We start from the raw sequence: 21,127 nt of genomic DNA, 5'->3' as shown, positions 1-21,127 counted from the left end.
AATCTTTATTAATTTCTTAACAAGATTCATGTTAAATTCGGACAACGTCCAAATTTTCATATATATATATATATATATATCCAATTCAACATGTATTATAACAACCTTTATTAGTTTCTTAACAATGAATTAAATCCGGACAACGCTCGAGTTTTCTTATATATGTATCTAGTATATATATGTTATGCATTAAGCACATAACTGGTAAAAAAACCCATAAATAAAGTATACTTTGTTCATATGTGATTATTACTTTTTAGGCGGAATCCATCGGTGACCCCTCAAAATTGGCACCAACTTTCACTTAGACACCTCAACTAAGTTTTGTTCATTTTAGACACCTCAAGTAAGGTTTCGATGTATCATTTTGACATTTTTTTTACAATTACCCAAATATCTAAAGTGTGTGTAATACACTTGCCGCTGATGTGTCAAAGTGACCAATTAAATGAAGAAACGTGACAGATATATCAAAAATAATTTTAAAATAATGACTTTTGATTAGAAAAAAATGGTCATTAACTTCATTTAATTGGTCACTTTGACGCAGCAAGTGTATTACACATACTTTAAATATTTGGGTAATTGTAAAAAAAAAGTATCAAAATGACACATCGGAACCTTACTTGAGGTGTCTAAAATGAACAAATCTTAGTTGATATGTCTAAATAAAAGTTGGTGTCAACTTTAAAGGCCACAATGGATTAGGCCTACCTTATATAATAATTCCTGCACATGGCGTGGATACTTTTTGTGATCATTACTTTTTACTTGTACGCATGGCTAATGGACTATGGAGTAGCAAACTAGCAATGACATACTTACCAAATTAAGTAAAACATTACTTTCAAACAAAAAAAAAAAGAATAAAGGAAAAAAAAAACACCACATTTCACGTCGATCGGCGATGGCGTTTCCGATTCCACCATGGCTGAATCAGTACAGAGCTTCAGCAAATTCCTTCTTATCTCAATACGAGCCGTTAATTCTACTTCTTGCTCCTCTCTTCTCTCTTCTATTCACTCGAATTCTTCAATCCATCTTCCTTGTTATTCACGAACGAGGACTCAAAGCCACAATTAGTAATTTCATTATGAGCGCCATCAAGTATTTTCTCACATTAAATCCTTGCTTCTCTTCAATTTCTGTTTGATTTTTCTCTCAGTAAATTATCCGTGTTTGGAATTTGTCCACCATAAAAATAGGAAAAGAGTACTATACCTGTTCGGAGCTCCAGAAATGTTGTTTGAGGCAGCTTTTTTACTACTTTATAGCTTCTGATTGTGTTTCGTATCATTAATTTTGACTTTTAGATTTAATATTTGATTCTTAAATATAGGTTGGTGCCTGGTGTCAAAAAGTACATCGACTCTGAGAAGCAGAAGGTGTGTTAATTTTGAGCATTAAATACTATGGTCTGCTTCATTGAATGCGGTGTTACGTTTTTGTTTCTTTCGGTGATTATCACACTGTTTTCTATGTTATACAGTGTGTTTGACTTAAAAAGCAGTTTTAAGGTGTTTATTATACTGGTGTATTATATTAACGAAAAGAATGTAATGGCTGAAGCTGAGAAATCATCAAATCGAAGTTTATAGTTTGGATTATAAAACATAAATTTGAATTCTTTTAAGTTGTGAAAATTCTGTAAAACAATATTATTGAAGGAATAGAGTCAAACATTTTGGAAAATGTGTTATATAAGTTGGAATGGAAGGACTAGCAACCTAGAGTGAAAGAGTTCCAGTATGAAATCACTCCATTTTATTTAAATTTGCTTCACATGGATGTTTTAAAATTTTGACCTAGGCTAAATAATCTGTTGCATACTGTTAGCTTCCATTGATGAAACTCACCTACAATTTTAACTGAATAGAAAGCAATCTAGTTGAAGACAAAGATCACAGAGAAAATATCATCTATTCCATTTATCTTTTCAATCCTCATAGGAGCCTTACATTAGGGGTATTTATAGGTGTGATTAGAGCATATGTATTAGACTCTTAACAGTTACTCTAACAACCTAACAGACTTCTTAACCGCCTCTTAACTAACTGATCTTCTAACCACTTTCTAACTAACTGAGTTACTCTTAACTTGTTGTGGTTACATCAGCTTGTAACTTAGCTTAACACCCCTCCTCAAGCTGATGGCTTGAACAGATTCTTCAGTCCTAACTTGCTTGTCAAGTATTCATGTTGAACTCTTCCAATTCCTTTGTTAGTACATCTGCTAGTTGTTCTTCAGTAGGGACATGATCAGTTCTGATCATTCCTTGACTTATCCTTTCTCTTATAAAGTGGCAGTCAATATCAATATGTTTAGTTCTCTCATGAAATATAGGATTTGCAGCAATTTGGATTGCAGCCTTACTATCACACATCAAGTCTACAGGTTGCTGTACTTTTACTCCCAATTCTTTGAACAAACCAATCAGCCAGGTGACTTCTGCAGTGCAGGCAGCCATACTTCTGAATTTAGCTTCTGCTGAGCTTCTGGATACAGTTTCTTGTTTCTTTGACTTCCAAGAAACCAAAGCTCCACCAAATTTTACTAAGTACCCTGTCACTAATCTTCTGGTTTCCGGGCATGCACCCTAGTCTGAATCACAATAGGCAAGTAATTGGTTGGTATTTTCAGAAGGCATTAGTAATCCTACTCCTTGTGTGCCTTTGATATATCTTACCACTCTTAAGGCAGCTTCCATATGTGACTTCTTTGGACTATGCATGTATTGGCTAAGTACTTGCACTACAAATGCCATATCTGGTCCGGTTATAGTGAGATATAGTAAACTTCCCACTAGTCTTTGATATGCTGCAGGATCTTTAAGTACATCATCACCTTTTGCTTCTGTATTTGTTATGTGACTGTCATATTCTACAGAAGTTAGTTTCTGATTTACTTCAAGTGGAGTATTAGCTGGCTTTGCTCCACTTAAACCAATTTCTTCCACCAACTCTAGAGCATATTTCCTTTGGCACATTGCTATTCCTTCTTGTGATTTGGCCACCTCAATTCCCAGAAAGAATTTAAGTTCTCCAAGATCTTTCATTTTGAACTTGTACTGCAAATCTTCCCTTGCTTGAGTGATCATTTTCTGATTGTTCCCAGTTACTAGAAGATCATCTACATATACTAGAATAATCACTAGTTCACCATCTGACTTTTTGGTAAAGAGAGAGTAGTCATAGTGGCTTTGAGTGAATCCCATCTGGATAAGTGCATCAGTCAATTTCCTGTTCCATTGTCTTGGGGCTTGTTTTAGTCTATATAGTGATTTGTGGAGTTTGCAGACCTGCTTAGTCTCCCTCTGTCTAGCAAACCCTTCAGGAATATGCATATAGACTTCTTCTAAGAGATCACCATTCAGGAATGCATTGTGAACATCCATTTGATAGATGAACCACTGATTGGAAGCTGCCAAGGCTATAAGAGATCTAACAGTGACCATTTTTGCAACATGAGAGAAAGTCTCAAAATAATCTAAACCAGCCTTCTGACTGTACTCCTTGGCCACTAACCTTGTTTTATACTTTACCTTGTATATCCACTTACATCCAATAGGTTCTTTCCAGGAGGAAGATCCACAATAGACCAGGTATGGTTGTCCTCTAGAGTTTTTGTTTCTTTCGGTGATTATCACACTGACACTGTGTTTGACTTAAAAAGCAGTTTTAAGGTGTTTGTTTTACTGGTGTATTATATTAACGAAAAGAATGTAATGGCTGAAGCTGAGAAATCATCAAATCAAAGTTCATAGTTTGGATTGTAAAACATAAATTTAAATTCTTTTAAGTTGTGAAAATTCTGTAAAACAATATTGTTGAAGGAATAGAGTCAAACATTTTGGAACATTCCAAGTTGGATAATGTGTTGCAGCAACCTAGACTGAAAGAGTTCCAGTATGAAATCATTCCATTTTATTTAAATTTGCTTCACATGGATGTTTAAAATTTTGACCTCGGCTAAATAATCTATTGCATATATTTGGAGTCGATTTGTTCAGCTTAAGAAAAAAGAGCAGCCCGAATGCACGAAACATCCAGCGTTCATGCAAGGTCCAGGGAAGGGCCACAACCCAAGGAGATGTGATGTAGATTTGTGTAACTTGTTTTAGAAAAAATAGTTCTAGCAAAGAAAGTACCTGGTTAAGATTCTATTCTCACTTGTGCATCTATTTGGAAGCATTAAGAGGTTTCAATGATTAATGCCTTTATTTGTAATTATAAATCTGACATTCTCTGGCTTCAAAATTTGTTATCGAATTGAGCAGATAGTGGATAAGTTGCAAGGTTCTAGTAATAGAGATGGATGGAGAACTGAGTTGCCGAAGTCAGGCTTAGGAGATAAAGTCCTAGTGCAAATGAAAGTTGAGAAACAAAAAGATGTGACATGGCAGGGCAAATGTTCGGGTACCGTGTATGTTTCCATAATTATTGCACTATATTATACATTTTTAGCTAGTAAATTGGATTTATATGTGTTTCTGTTTTCAATTAAACCATTTCTTTGCTCTTTAACCTGTGTAGAAAGATTAACAGATTTCCTATTTCCTGAGCAGCTATATTGGTGGAAATGAGAATGAGGGACATTTTTCATTGATAAATGAGGCATGTTCCATGTAAGATTGTTCATCCTCTGTGTATATATGTATATTTAGTTGCTTTGCTTGCGTTAACTGATCAAGGGAAGGGCTGTTTCTTTTCATGTATCTTCTTCGTGTTAAACCTTCTGCCATAATGAATGTAGTCCAATCATTGAGTGTATGATTAAACAGAAGTGGAAGAGGGAGCAAATTCAGTTTCTTGAAAACCTCCGCGTGGAATGTACTACTTATACAGATATCAGGGGTTACAATAAAGAGACAACCAACATGTAAACTATGCTAGATTGATTAAGACCTGAAAAATGTATTTAGTGGGCTAGCAATGCTTCAGGGAGTATAGAAAATGTCATACTTCACATGCTGACCATGCTGGATGGAAGATAGACTTGAACCTACGAAATGCTTAACAACTGCTAAACGGAGTTTTGGATGATCCTCATAACTCTACAACCTCATATTTTGTCTCCTTCTAAAGTGTATTTGTAATTTACCATGTTATACCCCTTGATTTCTTTGAATCAATTAACCTTTTCGCAACAATCTAAGTGCATTCTTCATACATGGTGTATTAGGTCTGTCATCTGGCAGAAATTGTTTCTGATTTTTATTGGACATCTTGGATTAAAGTAATAGATCTCAAATCTGTTGAGTTTTTTTTGCCCAAGCTATATATGTTGACATTTATGTTCATCTGTGACTGTCTTGAACAAACAAAGCACGATACTCTGCTCATGCTGGTGTATTGAGTCATGTAATCTATCTTATTATCGCAATGCGATTAGGTTTAATAACGTCATTGTTAACCAATTAGCTTTTTCTAAAAAAAATTATTTATCTACAGATTTCGTATTTTCTGTTGTCATGGGAGGGAGTGCACTTGTCGAGTTTTCATTTACAAGCAATACACCTTCCAATTTCACTATCTTATCATAAAAACTTTCCGTCTCTGCTTTCAGTATGAATAGATATTTCTTATTTCAGGTTTGCACATACCAATCCACTACATCTGAGTGTGTTCCCGAGCGTTGTTAGATTTGAAGCAGAAGTGGTTGCGATGACAGCTGCAATTCTTGGTAGTAAGGAAAAGGGTTCTGGAGGACAAATTTGTGGAAATATGACATCAGGGGGGACTGAAAGTATATTATTAGCAGTTAAAACATCCCGTGACTATATGAAAACAAAGAAAGGAATCACTAAACCAGAAATGTGTGTGCTCTTTCTCTCTTTTTTTTCCTTTAACATCCAGCCATAAAATATCAGTCTCTAGATTTAGTGAGTATCATACATGACTGTAGGATAATACCAGTTTCCGCACACTCAGCATACGACAAGGCTGCACAATATTTCAAGATCAAGTTGTGGCGTGTCCCCGTTGATAAAGAATTTCGAGCAGATGTTAAAGCTATTAAGCGATATATTAACAAAAATACTATCATGGTAAAAGTTTTGACTTTGCGAAGTTTAGAATCACTTTCCCTGGTTTTAAGCAAATGTAAAATGTATTTGTGTGTTCATATTGCACTGTTTCCTTGTTATTTGCTATATTCTCTTCATTGGCTCCTTCGTCTCAATATCGGGTTTTGTTGCACTTGAGCCGAGGGCCTTTCGGAAACCACCTCTCTACCTCCACGAGGTAGTGGTAAGATTTGCATACATTCTACCCTCCCTAGACCTCACTTGTGTGATTTCACTAGGTATGCTGTTGTTGTATTCTGTTTATCTGTGCTCCTCTATTTTATAATTCTCAATCTCCATAGAAATATACTCAGACTCTGATTTTCATCATAATTTGTTTACTTAGCCCCTGACTTTATGTCAAGTATTTGATCTGCAAACTAAAACTTATGAATATACAGATTGTTGGATCGGCACCTGGTTTCCCCCATGGCATAATCGATCCAATTGAGGCAAGTGCACGGACCTTTTCCTAATTTCTAAATCTTTAACAAATACTGCTAAGTATAATGTATTTTGGATCCTTTACTCGCTAAAATTTGCTAGTTAATTTCTCTTGCAGGAGCTTGGTGATTTGGCTTCTAACTACCAAATTTGTTTCCATGTTGACCTTTGTCTTGGGGGCTTTGTCTTACCTTTCGCTCGTAAACTGGGGTATGTTTGATGTATCTTTGTTTCCAGGTTATGTTTCTGTAAAGTAGAGTGCCCCAATCTGCGCTAACTATTTGTCTAATTTTGTACTTCTATTGATTTATAGTTCTAATGAAGTTCCTTTGCCCTTGCCCTCCCTTTATACAAGCTCTTATGTAAACGCTCAAATCATTGACAACAATTCATATATATATTTGTCTTATAGATGCCACACTTTGTCTATATGATTCTTTTCATTCTTGTCCAGATACCCCGTACCTCCATTTGATTTCACTGTTCAAGGAGTAACCTCAATCTCAGTGGATGTGCACAAGTATGGGCTGGCCCCAAAAGGAACCAGTGTAGTTCTGTACCGAAATCGTGAAATACGGAAGGTATAAAATGCTACTTTCTGCCCCTTCGCTGTAATCATTGTTTAGCATTCAATTGAAGCATAAAGCAGAATCTATGGGATTTGTTCGATCATCCAATTTGTGGGAGTTCATCAGAGATTGACTTGATTCCTTTGGATATATTCTTCTTATTGAAGAAATTTTGTTTTCTCTTGATTATGAACTTTGTATATTCATTCTTAATGTTGTACTATGTAGCCTTTATGTGACTGGAAATATTGTCTTGAATTTTTAATGGTTTTCTTTCTGAGATCCCCTCTTTACCTTTTCCTGTATCGATGTCGAAGTTATAGAGAGCGGTATAGTATACCTTGAAACATTTGGTACAGTGGTTCTACTTCATATGCAAAGACTTGATACATTATGCTACAAGTTCATTTTATATATGTTTGTTTTAAAAGTAATCTGAGATCTTATACATTTTCCTACTCCTGAAACATGTGTGGTGAATGGACTAATTTGCTGCTGGATTTTTCACATTAACAGCATCAATTTGTTGCTGGTAAGTTACTCATGTCAAAAAAGTATTCATTAGTTGTAGCTTTGCTACTGACTCGAGGAAAGAAATCTCTATAAACTGTTGGTGGGGCAATTGATGTGATAATAAAAACTAGATATGCACTGCAATCTACTTCAGTAAAGGATTTTCTAGATGCTCTGAACCTTAAATACTTATCATGTTGTTTGCCTTTTTTAAAAAACATAAAGATCCCTGAAACCAATATTCAGAAAAATCAAATGTGTACCCTTGCAATAAAGTAAGTGGCCATGGTCTGAGATAATTTGCTATTTCCTTTTGCTCTTCTTATTGTATAGAGGTAATCACACTCTCTTTCCCTGCAAAAAAAGGGTAATCATTCTTACATAGTTTTGATGACATATATCCTTTGTATTCACATGGTAGTCACTGAATGGACTGGTGGGCTTTATGTTTCTCCAACAATTGCTGGAAGCAGGCCTGGAGGTCTGATAGCTGGGGCTTGGGCAGCAATGATATCTTTAGGCTCCGAAGGTTATTGACCTTTCTCATTGTTGATGGTTATCACTTGGCACTTCCGTTTCTTCTCAACTGAGAGTTTGTATGCCTTGCAGGATACTTGGAAAACACCAAGGAGATCATGGAGGCATCAAAAAGAATTCAGAAAGGGTACATATAGTCTCACTTACAGTTCAATTCTTGTCCAGTCTTAGGATCATTGTCTCTCACAATGAGTCTACCCTTCAGGATACAGGACATTCCAGAACTGTTCGTGATTGGAAGGCCTGATATGAGTATAATTGCTTTTGGATCTGATGTTGTAGACATATTTGAAGTCAATGATGTACTGTCATCCAAAGGTTGGCATTTAAATGCATTGCAGAGACCTAACAGGTATTGCCACTGCACATGATGCACACTTAATGTCACATTCATTCATTCTGGACACTGGAGAAGCTTTTCTTCTTCCAGCTCTATGGTAACTGTTTAAACAATTACCACAAATGTGCTTTTCCTTCATAACCATTTGGATAATTTGGGCAGGAGAGTCTAATCTTGAATAATACTTCTAGAATTCTAAGTACTTAAGTGAGAGATCTCTTCTAAGTTGTTTGTATTGCACATCCGTTTCAGTGTTCATATTTGTGTGACACTTCAACATGTACCAGTAGTCCAGATTTTCCTGAAGGATCTAAGAGATTCCGTGCAGACTGTAAGTGTGCTCTTTCACTTCCATCTTTCTCTCCTTTGAATTTCCAATATCATCAATCTTTACAACTAGCATACCATGATTTTCCTGTCTAATTAAATGTGGTTACCAGTACCAGGCCCAGCTTATTGAAGGTGGTTTAACATGTACTGTTTAGCCAAATGTATATCTTCTTAGCACTGCTGATATTTAGGGTCTTAAAAGTTCTGTGTCTTCTGGTCTACTTGCTTAACAGAAAATGATTGTCATTTTCCCCTCATAAATTTGCTGGTCGAGATCTTCTTTTATTGACCATGTTTTGAACCAGTCAGATCCAAAATATCAACTGTACGAATTTAGGGCTCAGTTATTTTAGATTGTATCCATTCCTTCATAACCACTGAGCTGATTCTAATTAGATTCTTATCTTGGAGTGTATATATATACTATGTGATTTGCTGTTGAGAGGTCATTAATAGTTATTTCTCTCATCAGGTGAAAGAAAATCCAGGTCCAGTTAACGGAGGGTTTGCTCCAATCTACGGTGCTGCAGGGAAGATGCCAGATAGAGTTATGGTTCAAGATCTATTGGTCGAATTTATGGACAGTTCATGCTAGTCATTTCTGCTGAATAGAAAAATTTGCAATTGTTGATTGATATTGGGTTTTCTGCATATGGTGAATACGAACAGAATGTTAACAAATGAACACTATCGATTCTTTTGTACTTGCTGAATGCATACTAGAATATAATTGGTGGAATACCTCCAATTATTGTTGCCAAGGTATGGACAGTATCTCTGGCTGCTGCACGCTCCACTTTGCCTAATTTATTACAAAAGACAGCTGGTTTGCAGGAAAGAACAATAATCTGCTTATCTTATTCAATTCGAATTATGCGAGAGAAACCTTGTGACGAGAGGGAATTCCATTGTATACTCAACTGTCATCTAATAGTGTCTCACTGTCCTTTTTGTCTCCTTTCAACTTTTTGTTTTCTTATTTTGTATTTTTGCAGGAAAGGAAAAGAAGGAACTTTGGCTTTTCACTTGCATATTAGATTTTTCTTCTGCAAAGTTGGAGATATTTCAAAGGGAAAAGAACATGGATGATCATTGAAGGCAAAGTAATTATAGGCTCCTATCAATTTTTATGATTCTCTCTCTAGAAGTTCTCTCAACTTCCTAGAAACTCCCAATGTCCCAAAACACCAGTAACAGGACCCTACCCCAAAACCCCAGATCCACCGGAACCGCCGGATAGTAGCAATGCAATGGATGTTGACCCCCTCAAAGGGTAATCATTCAAAGAAATTCTCCTTAACAAAGGGAAAGAACTTAATCAGTCATATCCCCTCCACGAGGAGTCCTACCAACTTCTGACCATTCATCAGACTCAATCTTACTAACTGATGAGGAAAGGAAAAGAATCTACCAACTCTGAAAATGCTGTTTGGAAGAAGATTCTCACATAGCTACTTGAAAAATAAATTGATAGATATATGCAAACCATCTGAACCTGTTGTACTCATAGATCTGGGGTGGGATTTGTTTATCGCAAAATTTAGTTAGGAAGGTAACATGAACAAGGCGCTTCACGAAGACCCTTGGTTTGTAGTAGGAAACTTTCTACCAGTCAAACGCTGGAAACCAAATTTTGTCCCACAAGAAGCCATGGTGACCCACTCTGCAATCTAGGCTAGACTGCCTAACTCCCAATTGAATTATACGACAGGGAAATCCTCGAGAAGGTTGGGAAGAAACTAGGCAGACTCTTAAAAATTGATACTTGCACATCGGCAACACTGAGGGGTCGCTATGCACGGATTTGTATCCTAGTGCTGCTAGACAACCCTGTTAAGAACGAAGTTAAGATTGGAAACCATTCCCAAATGATAATTTGTCCCGATCCAAGCCTAGGGCCTAGACGCGACACGACAAATGAGACACCCAGAGGTACCTCACCCAAGGCTCTTAGAATTCATTTAGCTTTTCATAGGTAATGACAATAAACAATAAGCGGAAATTAAAAGGGAAACAAGACTAAGGGAAACACCATAGAATAAGAGTCAAATGTCAAACTTAGCACGTCATAAATTTTTGTCCAAACGTACCTCTACTTTAAGACTTGGCGGGAGCTAAGACATGTCCCTAGCTCACTCTCAATCAAAATGGAACATGAGTACCATGGAAGGTATTCAAAAGTCTTCACATAACATAAGCTAAAAAAGGGATTGGGATAATGTTCCCGAAACATGGGAACTCACCAAATAGATAGCCTTCAACGAAATCAACTAGCCACGTGGAAGTGGATGTGGAGCAACGTTGGTCCCTATATGGTGATATCGTGTAGGCAAAAGAGTATGCATTAGTACTTTGAATGTACTAAGTATAAAGGCATGCATGAACATTGAAGAAACATTGGAACATTAACATAGTATGGAATATAGTGCAATGCATGCATAATCAATCAAGTAAATAACATTGGAAATGTTCATTTGTGGGAAGATGACCATAACCGATATTTAAGACCATGCAAGCTATTACATGGAATCCAACATACCCCCTATGTTGGCACGGGGAGATTACTTTCCGGGTAGAACTCCGTCAACTTCATTCATTTCTTTAACATTTAGGGCTATTTGTGGATCCACTAGCTTAAGCCTACAGGGGCTCCTATGTTGGCACATAGTTAATGAGACAAAGGGTTGCAACTAGGATTTCTTTACTAAATCTCAGTCAATTCCCTATTCGGTGCTAAGTCAATCCATGGAATAGTTTAATACATCATAAGGACATAATCATTTGCGTAGCTTTAGATCATTAAAACATCATTTGGTAGAATAGCTCATTAAAACTCTTCTTTGATTCACACAAGTGATAATTGTCCTTTCACAAGTGGAATACATCATTCTTTCATTTCATAAGACTCATTTGATCATAGACATTGCTTTCATAAACATTCATTTGGAGTCAAAAGCTTTTAATTCAAAATTCATTGAAACATAGTGAAACTAGGTGGGTTCTATTCAATTCAACTTTCAAATCATTAACATCAATACTAGCATGCATGAGAGTAATAGAATGCATCATTTAAGACATCTTTAAAATAACCCACCAATACACTTTAAAACTCTTTTCATGCCTTCATATAAATACCTTTAATACATCAAGGATTTTATGCAATTAAGAGACACTATAAACTAAGATAGGTACATAAACTTCAAAGATTCAATAACTTATACATTTGGAATCATAATATGAAAACTCATAAGATTCACCATTTGAAATTTAATTGCTAGGTTAGGAAAATACTTGGGCTCTATGGGTGGAAGAACCCATGAATGAGACCCACATATCTTGGGGAGTAAAACCCTAATGCAGCTTTGAAAATGGAGACTTGAAGACCTTGAGAATGGAACCCTAGCTTGGAAGATGGAACCCTTGGGAGAAACTTTGAGAGGAAAATATTTTGTGTTTGAGTCTAAGTGTGAGAATGGGGGTTTTGTGATGGATTAGGTTCTTTAGATAGGGTCAATTCAGTCCCCAAAATGACTTCACTTTAATGTTAAAATGCGGGAAAACACCAAAACACCCCTCTTAAAAATTGCCCGGACTGACCCTACGAGTGGTCCCTACGAATCATAGAAGCAATGAGTCATAGGAACACTTGTCTTGCAGGGTATGAGAAGACCTTGAGGATTGACCCTCAGGACTTCTACCAGTCGTAGACTCTTCTACGAGTCGTACAAGGGACTCATCCTGTGATACACTCAAATTAGACCTCCCTAAAGAAGTATAAAGTGATCGTTAATCAAATATAGAACCTAACAAAGGTTAGGGTCAATCCTACGAGGAATATGGTTTAGACTTTAGATCAATCGTTTATTATTTTCTTTAGTAATCAAGTTATTCCCGTAAAAAAAGAAAACAAAAAGTGGAGATTTTTATAAAACTAATCAATAAATCAAATAGCAAATGTCAATGAACAAAATTATGTTTAATGTCGTTTAAATCAATAAGAAGTGAAACTGGGGATTTATGTGTTCCCCATGAATTCTTAACTAAGTAGACTTTTTTTATTAGTAATTCTTTCCTAGTGTATTACATGTAGAATCGGTAAGTTAATTTCTCCTAAATCCTTGATCCGACAAATAAGTGAATTTCACTACGCAACTTGATTCGTCTACGAGTGTATGTTTTACTAACCCTTACCAATGATCCCAGATTTAGCTATCCCTTAATCCATTCAAGCTAATTAGATGAGGATGATTGACCCCAAATTTCGTTGTTTAATCCCTTTTCCCATCTGTTACCTCCTTGATCTGACAAGTAAGGATAAGACGAGTTCTAATGTTGGCCACCGTCAAAAGCAATCAAAACGAAGGGAAAAATAATACATGCATGCACACTATTCAAGAATTACTTTTTATTTAGTTCTACGTCGTTAATTCTTCATGGTTCCCACAATCCTAGTTGTGGAATTAGCTACTCATAACTACGTGTTAACAATCAATAATATTCAGGTTAAAAGAAATTATAAACTTACAATGAGAATTATGAAAACCCAAAAATTTTCAATAAAATTCGAACGTAAAATATTGATAACAAAAACCCGAATTTAAGAATAAAAGCTCAAAAGTAGTTTAAGCTCTATCCTAAAACCCAAAAATGTGCATAAAGTAATCTGAACCTAAGAAGTGTATTTATAGACAAATATTCCTAAATAAATATGGATTTGGAAACCATAGGAAACTAAAAGTCGGTTTGGGTCTACGACTCGCTTCTATGGATCATAACAACTTAGACGAGTCGTAGACCCAGCTCGTAATCCTTTACTTTGTACTGAGAATTTTTCTTCTTCATGACCATTCTCTACGGCTCGTAACACTGAAGATGACTCATCAAATGGGGTCGTAAACACTGTCCTTCCTTCATCACTTGTAACTTCTAGCTATGAGTTGGTTCTACGACTCGTAGGAATTTGGACGAGCCGTAGAACTTACTTATTTTCTTCAGTCTTCCTTCATTCCTTCACTACTGCTCTGACGACTTCTTTTCACGACTCGTAAATATGAGAATGAGTCATTCCCTTCACTCGTAGTCTTCAGTTCAACTTTTATTTTTCTATTCTTTCTTTTGATGATTGATACCTACGACCCATATAAGTAACGATGATTCGTAGGATGAGCTTGTAAACACCAAAAATACTTTCCTTCAATGCCGTGATTCCTTAACCAACTCTCCAACTTAGTTTCCTGCAAAATAAGCACAATCAACATCAAATATGCTAACACATGTTTAAAAGACATGCACATTCTTAAGTTTTAAAGAATTAAAAGTATCGTAAATCCATGGTACATCAACACTCTAAACTTAAAATGCTTGTTTGTCCTCAAACGACACTACTATACTACAATGACATAATGCAAGAGAAGATTAAGAATGTACAACAATCATAAGCTATTAACTCCCGACCCTTTCCAATTTCTATTCATGATACTATTGCAACCATTATTTCAAATCAAACTAACTTATGTGGATCAATGCTAGACACTTCAACACCAATAGACAAATTAACATGCCAAAAATAACATTCACCATTTTCATGACTATTTAGACAATGTCACTTGTGCCCTCACCGAAAAGAAGTCCTTTTTTCACTCATAAATTTCATTTATTCTTTAAACTTCAGGGACGTGGAAAACCACTCACACTTACAAAATAAATTCAGACTTTCATGCACAATACCATAGGCTTTCCCTTATTTTCAATACTTAGACTCTTGAACCGTTGAACTAGGATCACTATAGGACTCTTGCGGCTTGTAACATAGGCTCAGGGGCAGGTGTGGTGCATTTATATTTTAGTAACTTTAGGCCCTCCTCAAATACTACATCAACTTTGTGTCCACCTTTTACAGCCTACACTTCGTTTCACTCTTTTTCTTCGCTTGTTGCTTTTGCCTTAGGTGTGGCTTTTGTTTGTTTGTTTGACAACATTTTTCTTATGCTTTGTATTTCTCTTTGCTAACTCTTTATAAACCATTTATTCTTCTTAGCCAACCACCTTTTTCTTCCTTTTCACACATCACTTTTTCAAACCTTTTCTTTCTTTTATCTTTTTTTTTCTCATACCCCTTCTCTTCTCGCTTTCCTCTCATAATAGCCACCCTCAACTTAAGCTTTTGGCCTGAGTTGAGGTGCACATTATCCTAGGAGGGATCAGGGCCAAAACAAGGGATTACAATTCATATTAGGGATATTTGAAACACGTGTTTATTTGATCAAAAATATCTTTTAGAAGTTTATATCTTTGTTTCAAAGGGCAAAGCATTGTTTGGTTTGTTATTTTAAGTCTAAGTGGACTAAGTCAAAAATGGATTATGATCCTTTCCTAGTCAAAAGTTCAATCATCACAGTACGACCAATGGGGCAAGTTCTTGATTTGCATAAATAGTCCGAACACACAAATACCTCACACACACTTGGCAACAAGTTTCATTGTCAATCATCAATCTTTGGTTAATATTTCAGTCTAAGTCATATGTTATCATACCGGTTTACATCATCTCATATAAAGATCCTACATAGTCAATATGTCAAAGAAACACCACAATAATTCAAGTAAATTTTGGAGAGGTCTATTTATTTTCGTTTAAACCTTCTAGCCATCAGGCCATATATCCCTACTCCTATTTCACATTTACATCCTAAACATGCCGTTCAACATAAATTAAGAATATCCTATAGGGAAAAGAACACAGGAAAGAAAATCCGAAGGATTTAGTCGAGTATCTAGGATACTCAGACTTTGCCTAGATACTCGTGCATTCATTCATAACCACCCCACCCCTACTTTGAAAGGCCTTGCATTGTCCTCAATGCAATACAAGAAAAAGTAAAAAAAATGTTGGGGGGCAGGAAAAGAACCTGTGGCGCATAAATGCTGAAGTCTATATGGTGGTATTAGGGTCCATAGGTATGGATCCCAGTGCAGCAGCATGTGGTACCATGACAGTTTGTGCGTCATCATGAGTGTCAACACGGGATCTCGAAGCTCCAATATCATATTACCTCTCCTCCTCTTGTCATATCTCTTTAGACACTATAGATGCTCGAGTGGACTCCTCAACATCTTGGGGCTCCTTTTTTGTTCTCTTTCTTGCCTCATCCCTGTCCAAAGTGGCATCCTCAGTACGGGGCCTTTTTTCTCGGACCACCTCAAACTCATCATTTGCAAACAAATCAAAAAATTGTGGTGGCTGTACAACAGGTAAAATAAATAGTATAGGGGCTAGTATATCCAGGGATGTGATCTCCATATGTAGTGCTCCAATCTCAGTCCAAATGTCAGCAATGTCAGCACTGTACGAGTCATGCAACCTTGTATTCACCCTCAGATCAAAGGCATCAATACACGCCTGAATCTATCACTCTCGATCAGCCAAGGTAGCGTCAAACTTTGCTTCCACGCACTTCTCTGATTCGGTAATGGGTTTGCGGTCCCATGGCTTGAGCTGCTGAATTGACTAACCCAATTGGGTCTCGGTCTGTGCCTGCTGCTACATCATAGTGTGTAGAGCCTCGGACAAGATGGTGACCAAGCCCATGTGCTGTGGTCACGGCATGCTAGTAGAAGGGACTTTCGAAACAGTTGGGAAAGCCTCAAATGGCTCTATAGAAGGCGTCGTGAGGTCCAAAGCAGCTGTTGAATCATCTTGTATAGCCGGCTGAACATACTCAAACTTTGGTAGCTGCACCTCTACAAAGAGAGAAGCTACTTTCTGACCGAGTTTGTATCATCTGTAATGAGCCCCGGGTCAGTAGTTCTGTTCACTCTAATCAGCAAATCGATCCCTATAGTCAATGGAACTATAGCATCCTGCATAGTGTAAACACAAGACACGGGAGATCATGGTATTCCACCGAATCTCCCTCTCATGAATCTCTAAAATAATGATTCTCACCATATGTACCTCATATCTAGCCATTAGGCTTGCTACGATCTTAGCCCGATCCAAAGTCAAATGGTTATCCGCATTAGTCGGGCAGAGTTGGTGTTTGACAATAGTCCACCAAAACTTAGTCGCGAAGTTCAATGACGCCTTCTTGATTGGGGTTGAGTGTGACAACCAATCTACTGCAATGCCATTCTCTGCTATATAACCCGCTACCCATCTAAGTAGCTCACCAAATTACACCGGATCCCTCATCGCATTTTTATCATGAACCACCTTCATTTTCTTATCCAACTCTACTGTTGGGACTGCCGATGGAAAGTTAGGGCCATAGATGACACGTTAGTTAGTCTTCTTGGATAAAATAATTGGATCTCCTGAACCAGCGTGGTCAAGAGGACTGGCTGTTCTAGTTCCTTTTCTTTGGAAGGAGCCAACTGTTTGATCGTAGCCGCATATGAAGCATAGAACTCGTAGACTATATTATTGTTGTAACTCCTATGGTGCTCGACCATCCACTCTAGCGTTTGGTGATGGAACAAGTCACGAATCTCAGGGACTGCTTCCAGCCTAGTTGTGATCACACGCAGCTCCTCAGTAATGGGTCTCCTCATATTCTGATGATCATTTCTCTCTTGCCCTATTCTGTAGAAGTCTAGTAGCCTGGGAACGCACCACCGCTTTGGTTTCCCTCTTATGTGGACTAGTATAGAGGGCTGCTCGGGCGTTGACTTCTCCATGGAGGATTCGAATCCTAAAGCGGATGGTGGTATGGAGTCCACCTCTGCTGAATCTCCCTCTTGAGAGTAGTGTGGGTGCTGCAGATGTGTGGGGAGGGGAGGAGTCTCTACTTGGTTTCGACAATGAGATGACTTGGTTGGAGTGCTGTGATTTGGATTTCCTCACCAATGGTGCCTCAGAGTCATGATAGGGCTCCTCCTCAGAAGCACTAAGTTCTACATCTGTGGGAACATCTTTGAGGCGTCGTCGGATTCCTTCTTGGATGACTTTTTCTTCCCACTACCCTTCTTTGATGGTTGTTTTAGAGGTATTGTACCTGTGGAGGGAGAGTTAGGACACAAAAATAATAAGCAAAACAAGTAAAAAAGAAAAGAAAATAACTAGATAGTCACAGTTTTTGGTCCTACGAGGGTGAATTTAAGGGTCGTAAAAGAGTCGACAGCCCATAGACTCAACTCGTAGACGCAGACCTATAGGTATTTATTCTCTAAAATTCATCTACGAAAGGACCTTACGACCCGTAGAATTTTCTACGGATTGTAAGGTTCAGTCGTAGACTTAGACCTGCAGGTTTGTAATCTTCGAAGTTTGTCTATGAGAGGTCTTTACGACCCGTAGAAGTTTCTATAGAGCATAAGGTTCAGTCGTAGACTTAGTTCTATGCTACTGGAATTTTATCATTTTATTTAGATGAGTCTAATGCATAAGCTGTAGAATATTCTACGACCCGTAAGTAGACTTGTGACACTTGGTGAATGTGAAGACTTAATCACTGATCTTGAGGTGTCGTTTATGAGGGGAAACTGCAAAACATCGAATGAACTATGAATCATCGAAAACCCTCTTCTAAACCATGTAAGATTCAGTAATTTCATTTATAAATACAGTTCAACAACAAAAAATTTCTCACTTGTTCCTTTTATTGAATTATAAACACAATTTCAACAAAACCCAATGCTCCCAATTCATATTTCAACAAATAGAACCCACAGTCACAAAACACCCACACTCTAGCAGTTGGTCTATTCTATTAACGAGTCTTACTGACGAGATGTAGAAGAGTCTATAAGTCGTAAGTAGGCTCGTACTGGCCCTTATTTGTGAAGGTTCCACAATTGAACTTGAAATCTCCTTTGACGAGGGGTAACTATGCCTCATAGAGAACCCCCGCCTAAAAAAATTTCAAGTTCAGTGGGTGAACTTACACAGGAAACACAACAGTGAAATTCAATCACCCCTTTGTGAGTCAATTTAAACATAAAATTCATTAAAAACTCAGAACCCCAATTCATATATTAGATCAATGATCGAATTTTGAAATCTCAAGAAGCCCTAATTTCATTTGAACTAGTTCTTCAGTCCTACTAAACCATTTAAGCAAGGTAAGTATGGAATGTAACATCATTGAAAGATCAACTTACCACAAGGGAGAAGTATATTCTCTGAATTTTAAACTGGGACTGAACTTGGGCTTGATATTCCTAGATGCTCGAGGAGTTGGAGTTTTTGAATTTTGATTGTTTTAAGCTTCAAATAGTGTGGATTGATGATGGAATTTGGTGAGGTTGATTTGGAAGAGAAGAGGAACAGGGTATTTTAATGATAGATGGAAGTTAACATTCCAAATTTCATTTATTGTATGCATTAGCTATACGGGTTGGGTCAGTTATATTATCCACAAAATAGGCAAGCTATGAATCATAATAATTACTACAGGTCGTAGACTTACATCATAGATTGTCTCAAAGGAAAGTAAACATACCTGGAGTCCACGAATGTAGGCTATGAGTCGTAAAGTACACTTGTAGACATAAAGCTGCTTCATGTATTGAATTTGGAATTTGATGAGTCATGTTCTTGAGTCGTAAAAGTTTCTATGACCCGTACAGACCACTCATGTATCTTTCTAAGTCCTCTTCAGTTTACAGTATTTTCAATTCGACATGGACACGTACTCAACTTTTGGCCTGTTTATTTATGCCTTTTGTGACTCTAATTAGACACAAACCCTAACAAAGTCTATGCTATCCTAAAAGCTAAGAAGTAAAAATAAAAAAAGATAAAAAAAAATAGACTAAATGAGTACAAAGTAAATTGGGTTGCCTCCTAAATAGAGATTGATTTAACATCGAGGCACGACGTAGAAATACTTAGTTACTCAGACTTCACTAAGCTTCCATGCTTTCACGATTTGGATTTCATCCTCTATGCCCATGTATGATTTGATTCGTTGACCATTAAATTTGAACTTTGTACCATCCTTCTCTTCTAGCTCGACCGCACCATGTGGAAAGACTTGACTCACTCTAAGTGGTCCCAACCATTTTGACTTGAGTTTGCCAGGAATTAAATGCATCATTGAGTTGAAAAGAAAGACCAAGTCTCCAGGCGCAAATTTTCACTTTTCAATCTTTTAGTCGTGGTATTTATTCATTATTTCTTTGTACAAGGTTGCACTCTCATATGCATTTAGGCGAAAATCATAAAGCTCGTTTATTTGATTCATCCTTTGCTTTGATGCGGTATTCCAATCCATGTTCAATTTCTTCAACACCCACATAACTTTGTGTTCCAACTCTATGGGCAGATGACAAGATTTCCCAAAGATGAGTTGATAAGGCGACATACCTATGGGCGTCTTTAATACAGTGCGGTAAGACCATAGAGCATCATCAAGCTTCCTTGATCAATCCTTTCTATTTGCGCTCACTGTCTTTGCAAGTATTTGCTTGATTTCATAATTTGAGACTTCAACTTGTCCACTAGTTTGTGGATGATAAGGAGTTGCTACACTATGTCGAGCCCCATACTTTTCAAGCAACACTTTGAACAATCGGTTGCAAAAGTGGGAACCTACATCACTGATTATTGCCCTTGGTATACCAAATCTTGAGAAGATGTTATGCTTGAGAAAGGTAGTGACAATTCTTGCTTTATTATTGTGAAGTGTGACAACTTCTACCCATTTAGACACATAATCTACCACAACGAGTATGTGTTTCATTCCACTCGAACTCACAAAAGTCCCCATGAAGTGAATTCCTCATACGTAGAACAATTCAATGACTAGAATAGGAGTGAGTGGGAGCTCATGTTTTCTTGAAATTCCTCCTTCTCTTTGACAATAATCACAAGACTTGGAGAAATCATGAGCATCTTGATGAATTGTTGTCTAGTAGTACCCATATTATAGGATCTTGTAGGCTGTCTGGATACCACTATGATGGCCTCTAACGGGCGATAAATGACATGCTTCCAAAATACTCATCATCTCTACTTTGGGTACACCCCAATGAATAATCCCATCTTCACAAACACAGAATAAGTATGGTTCTTCCCAAAAGAACTTCTTCACATCGGACATGAACTTGCGGCGTTGGTGAACATTTAAATCGGATGGCACTATATCACTAACCAAATAGTTGGCAACATCGACAAATCACGGAATTAAGTCATGTGATGCTGCCAATACTTGTTCATCTGGAAATGGGTCATTTATCTAAGCTCCATCTTCCAACTTTAATATCGTCTCTTCTTCAAGCATAGAGAGATGGTCTGCAACTTGGTTTTCTATCGTTTTTTGGTCTTTCACTTCAAAGTTGAACTCTTGTAATAGTAATACCCAACGAATAAATCTTGGTTTGGCATCTTAT

General features: G+C 37.1%; 1 protein-coding gene across 1 annotated transcript; it reads left to right on the top strand.

Annotated features, from left to right (window-relative positions):
* The first annotated feature begins 764 nt into the window (after positions 1–764).
* On the top strand, positions 765–9,761 carry LOC129880560 (sphingosine-1-phosphate lyase). The gene is made up of 15 exons (XM_055954642.1): positions 765–1,107; positions 1,340–1,385; positions 4,277–4,422; positions 4,565–4,624; positions 5,591–5,815; positions 5,905–6,046; positions 6,466–6,516; positions 6,627–6,718; positions 6,963–7,089; positions 7,594–7,609; positions 8,012–8,119; positions 8,200–8,254; positions 8,333–8,479; positions 8,720–8,798; positions 9,270–9,761. Exons 1-15 carry the CDS (start codon positions 908–910, stop codon positions 9,390–9,392), a joined length of 1,617 nt encoding a protein of 538 aa, XP_055810617.1. The 5' UTR covers positions 765–907; the 3' UTR covers positions 9,393–9,761.
* The last annotated feature ends 11,366 nt before the right edge of the window (positions 9,762–21,127 follow it).

Source organism: Solanum dulcamara, chromosome 2, assembly GCF_947179165.1.
Source record: "Solanum dulcamara chromosome 2, daSolDulc1.2, whole genome shotgun sequence".
Classification (NCBI taxonomy): domain Eukaryota; kingdom Viridiplantae; phylum Streptophyta; class Magnoliopsida; order Solanales; family Solanaceae; genus Solanum; species Solanum dulcamara.
This window is presented reverse-complemented; position numbering and strand designations above follow the sequence as displayed.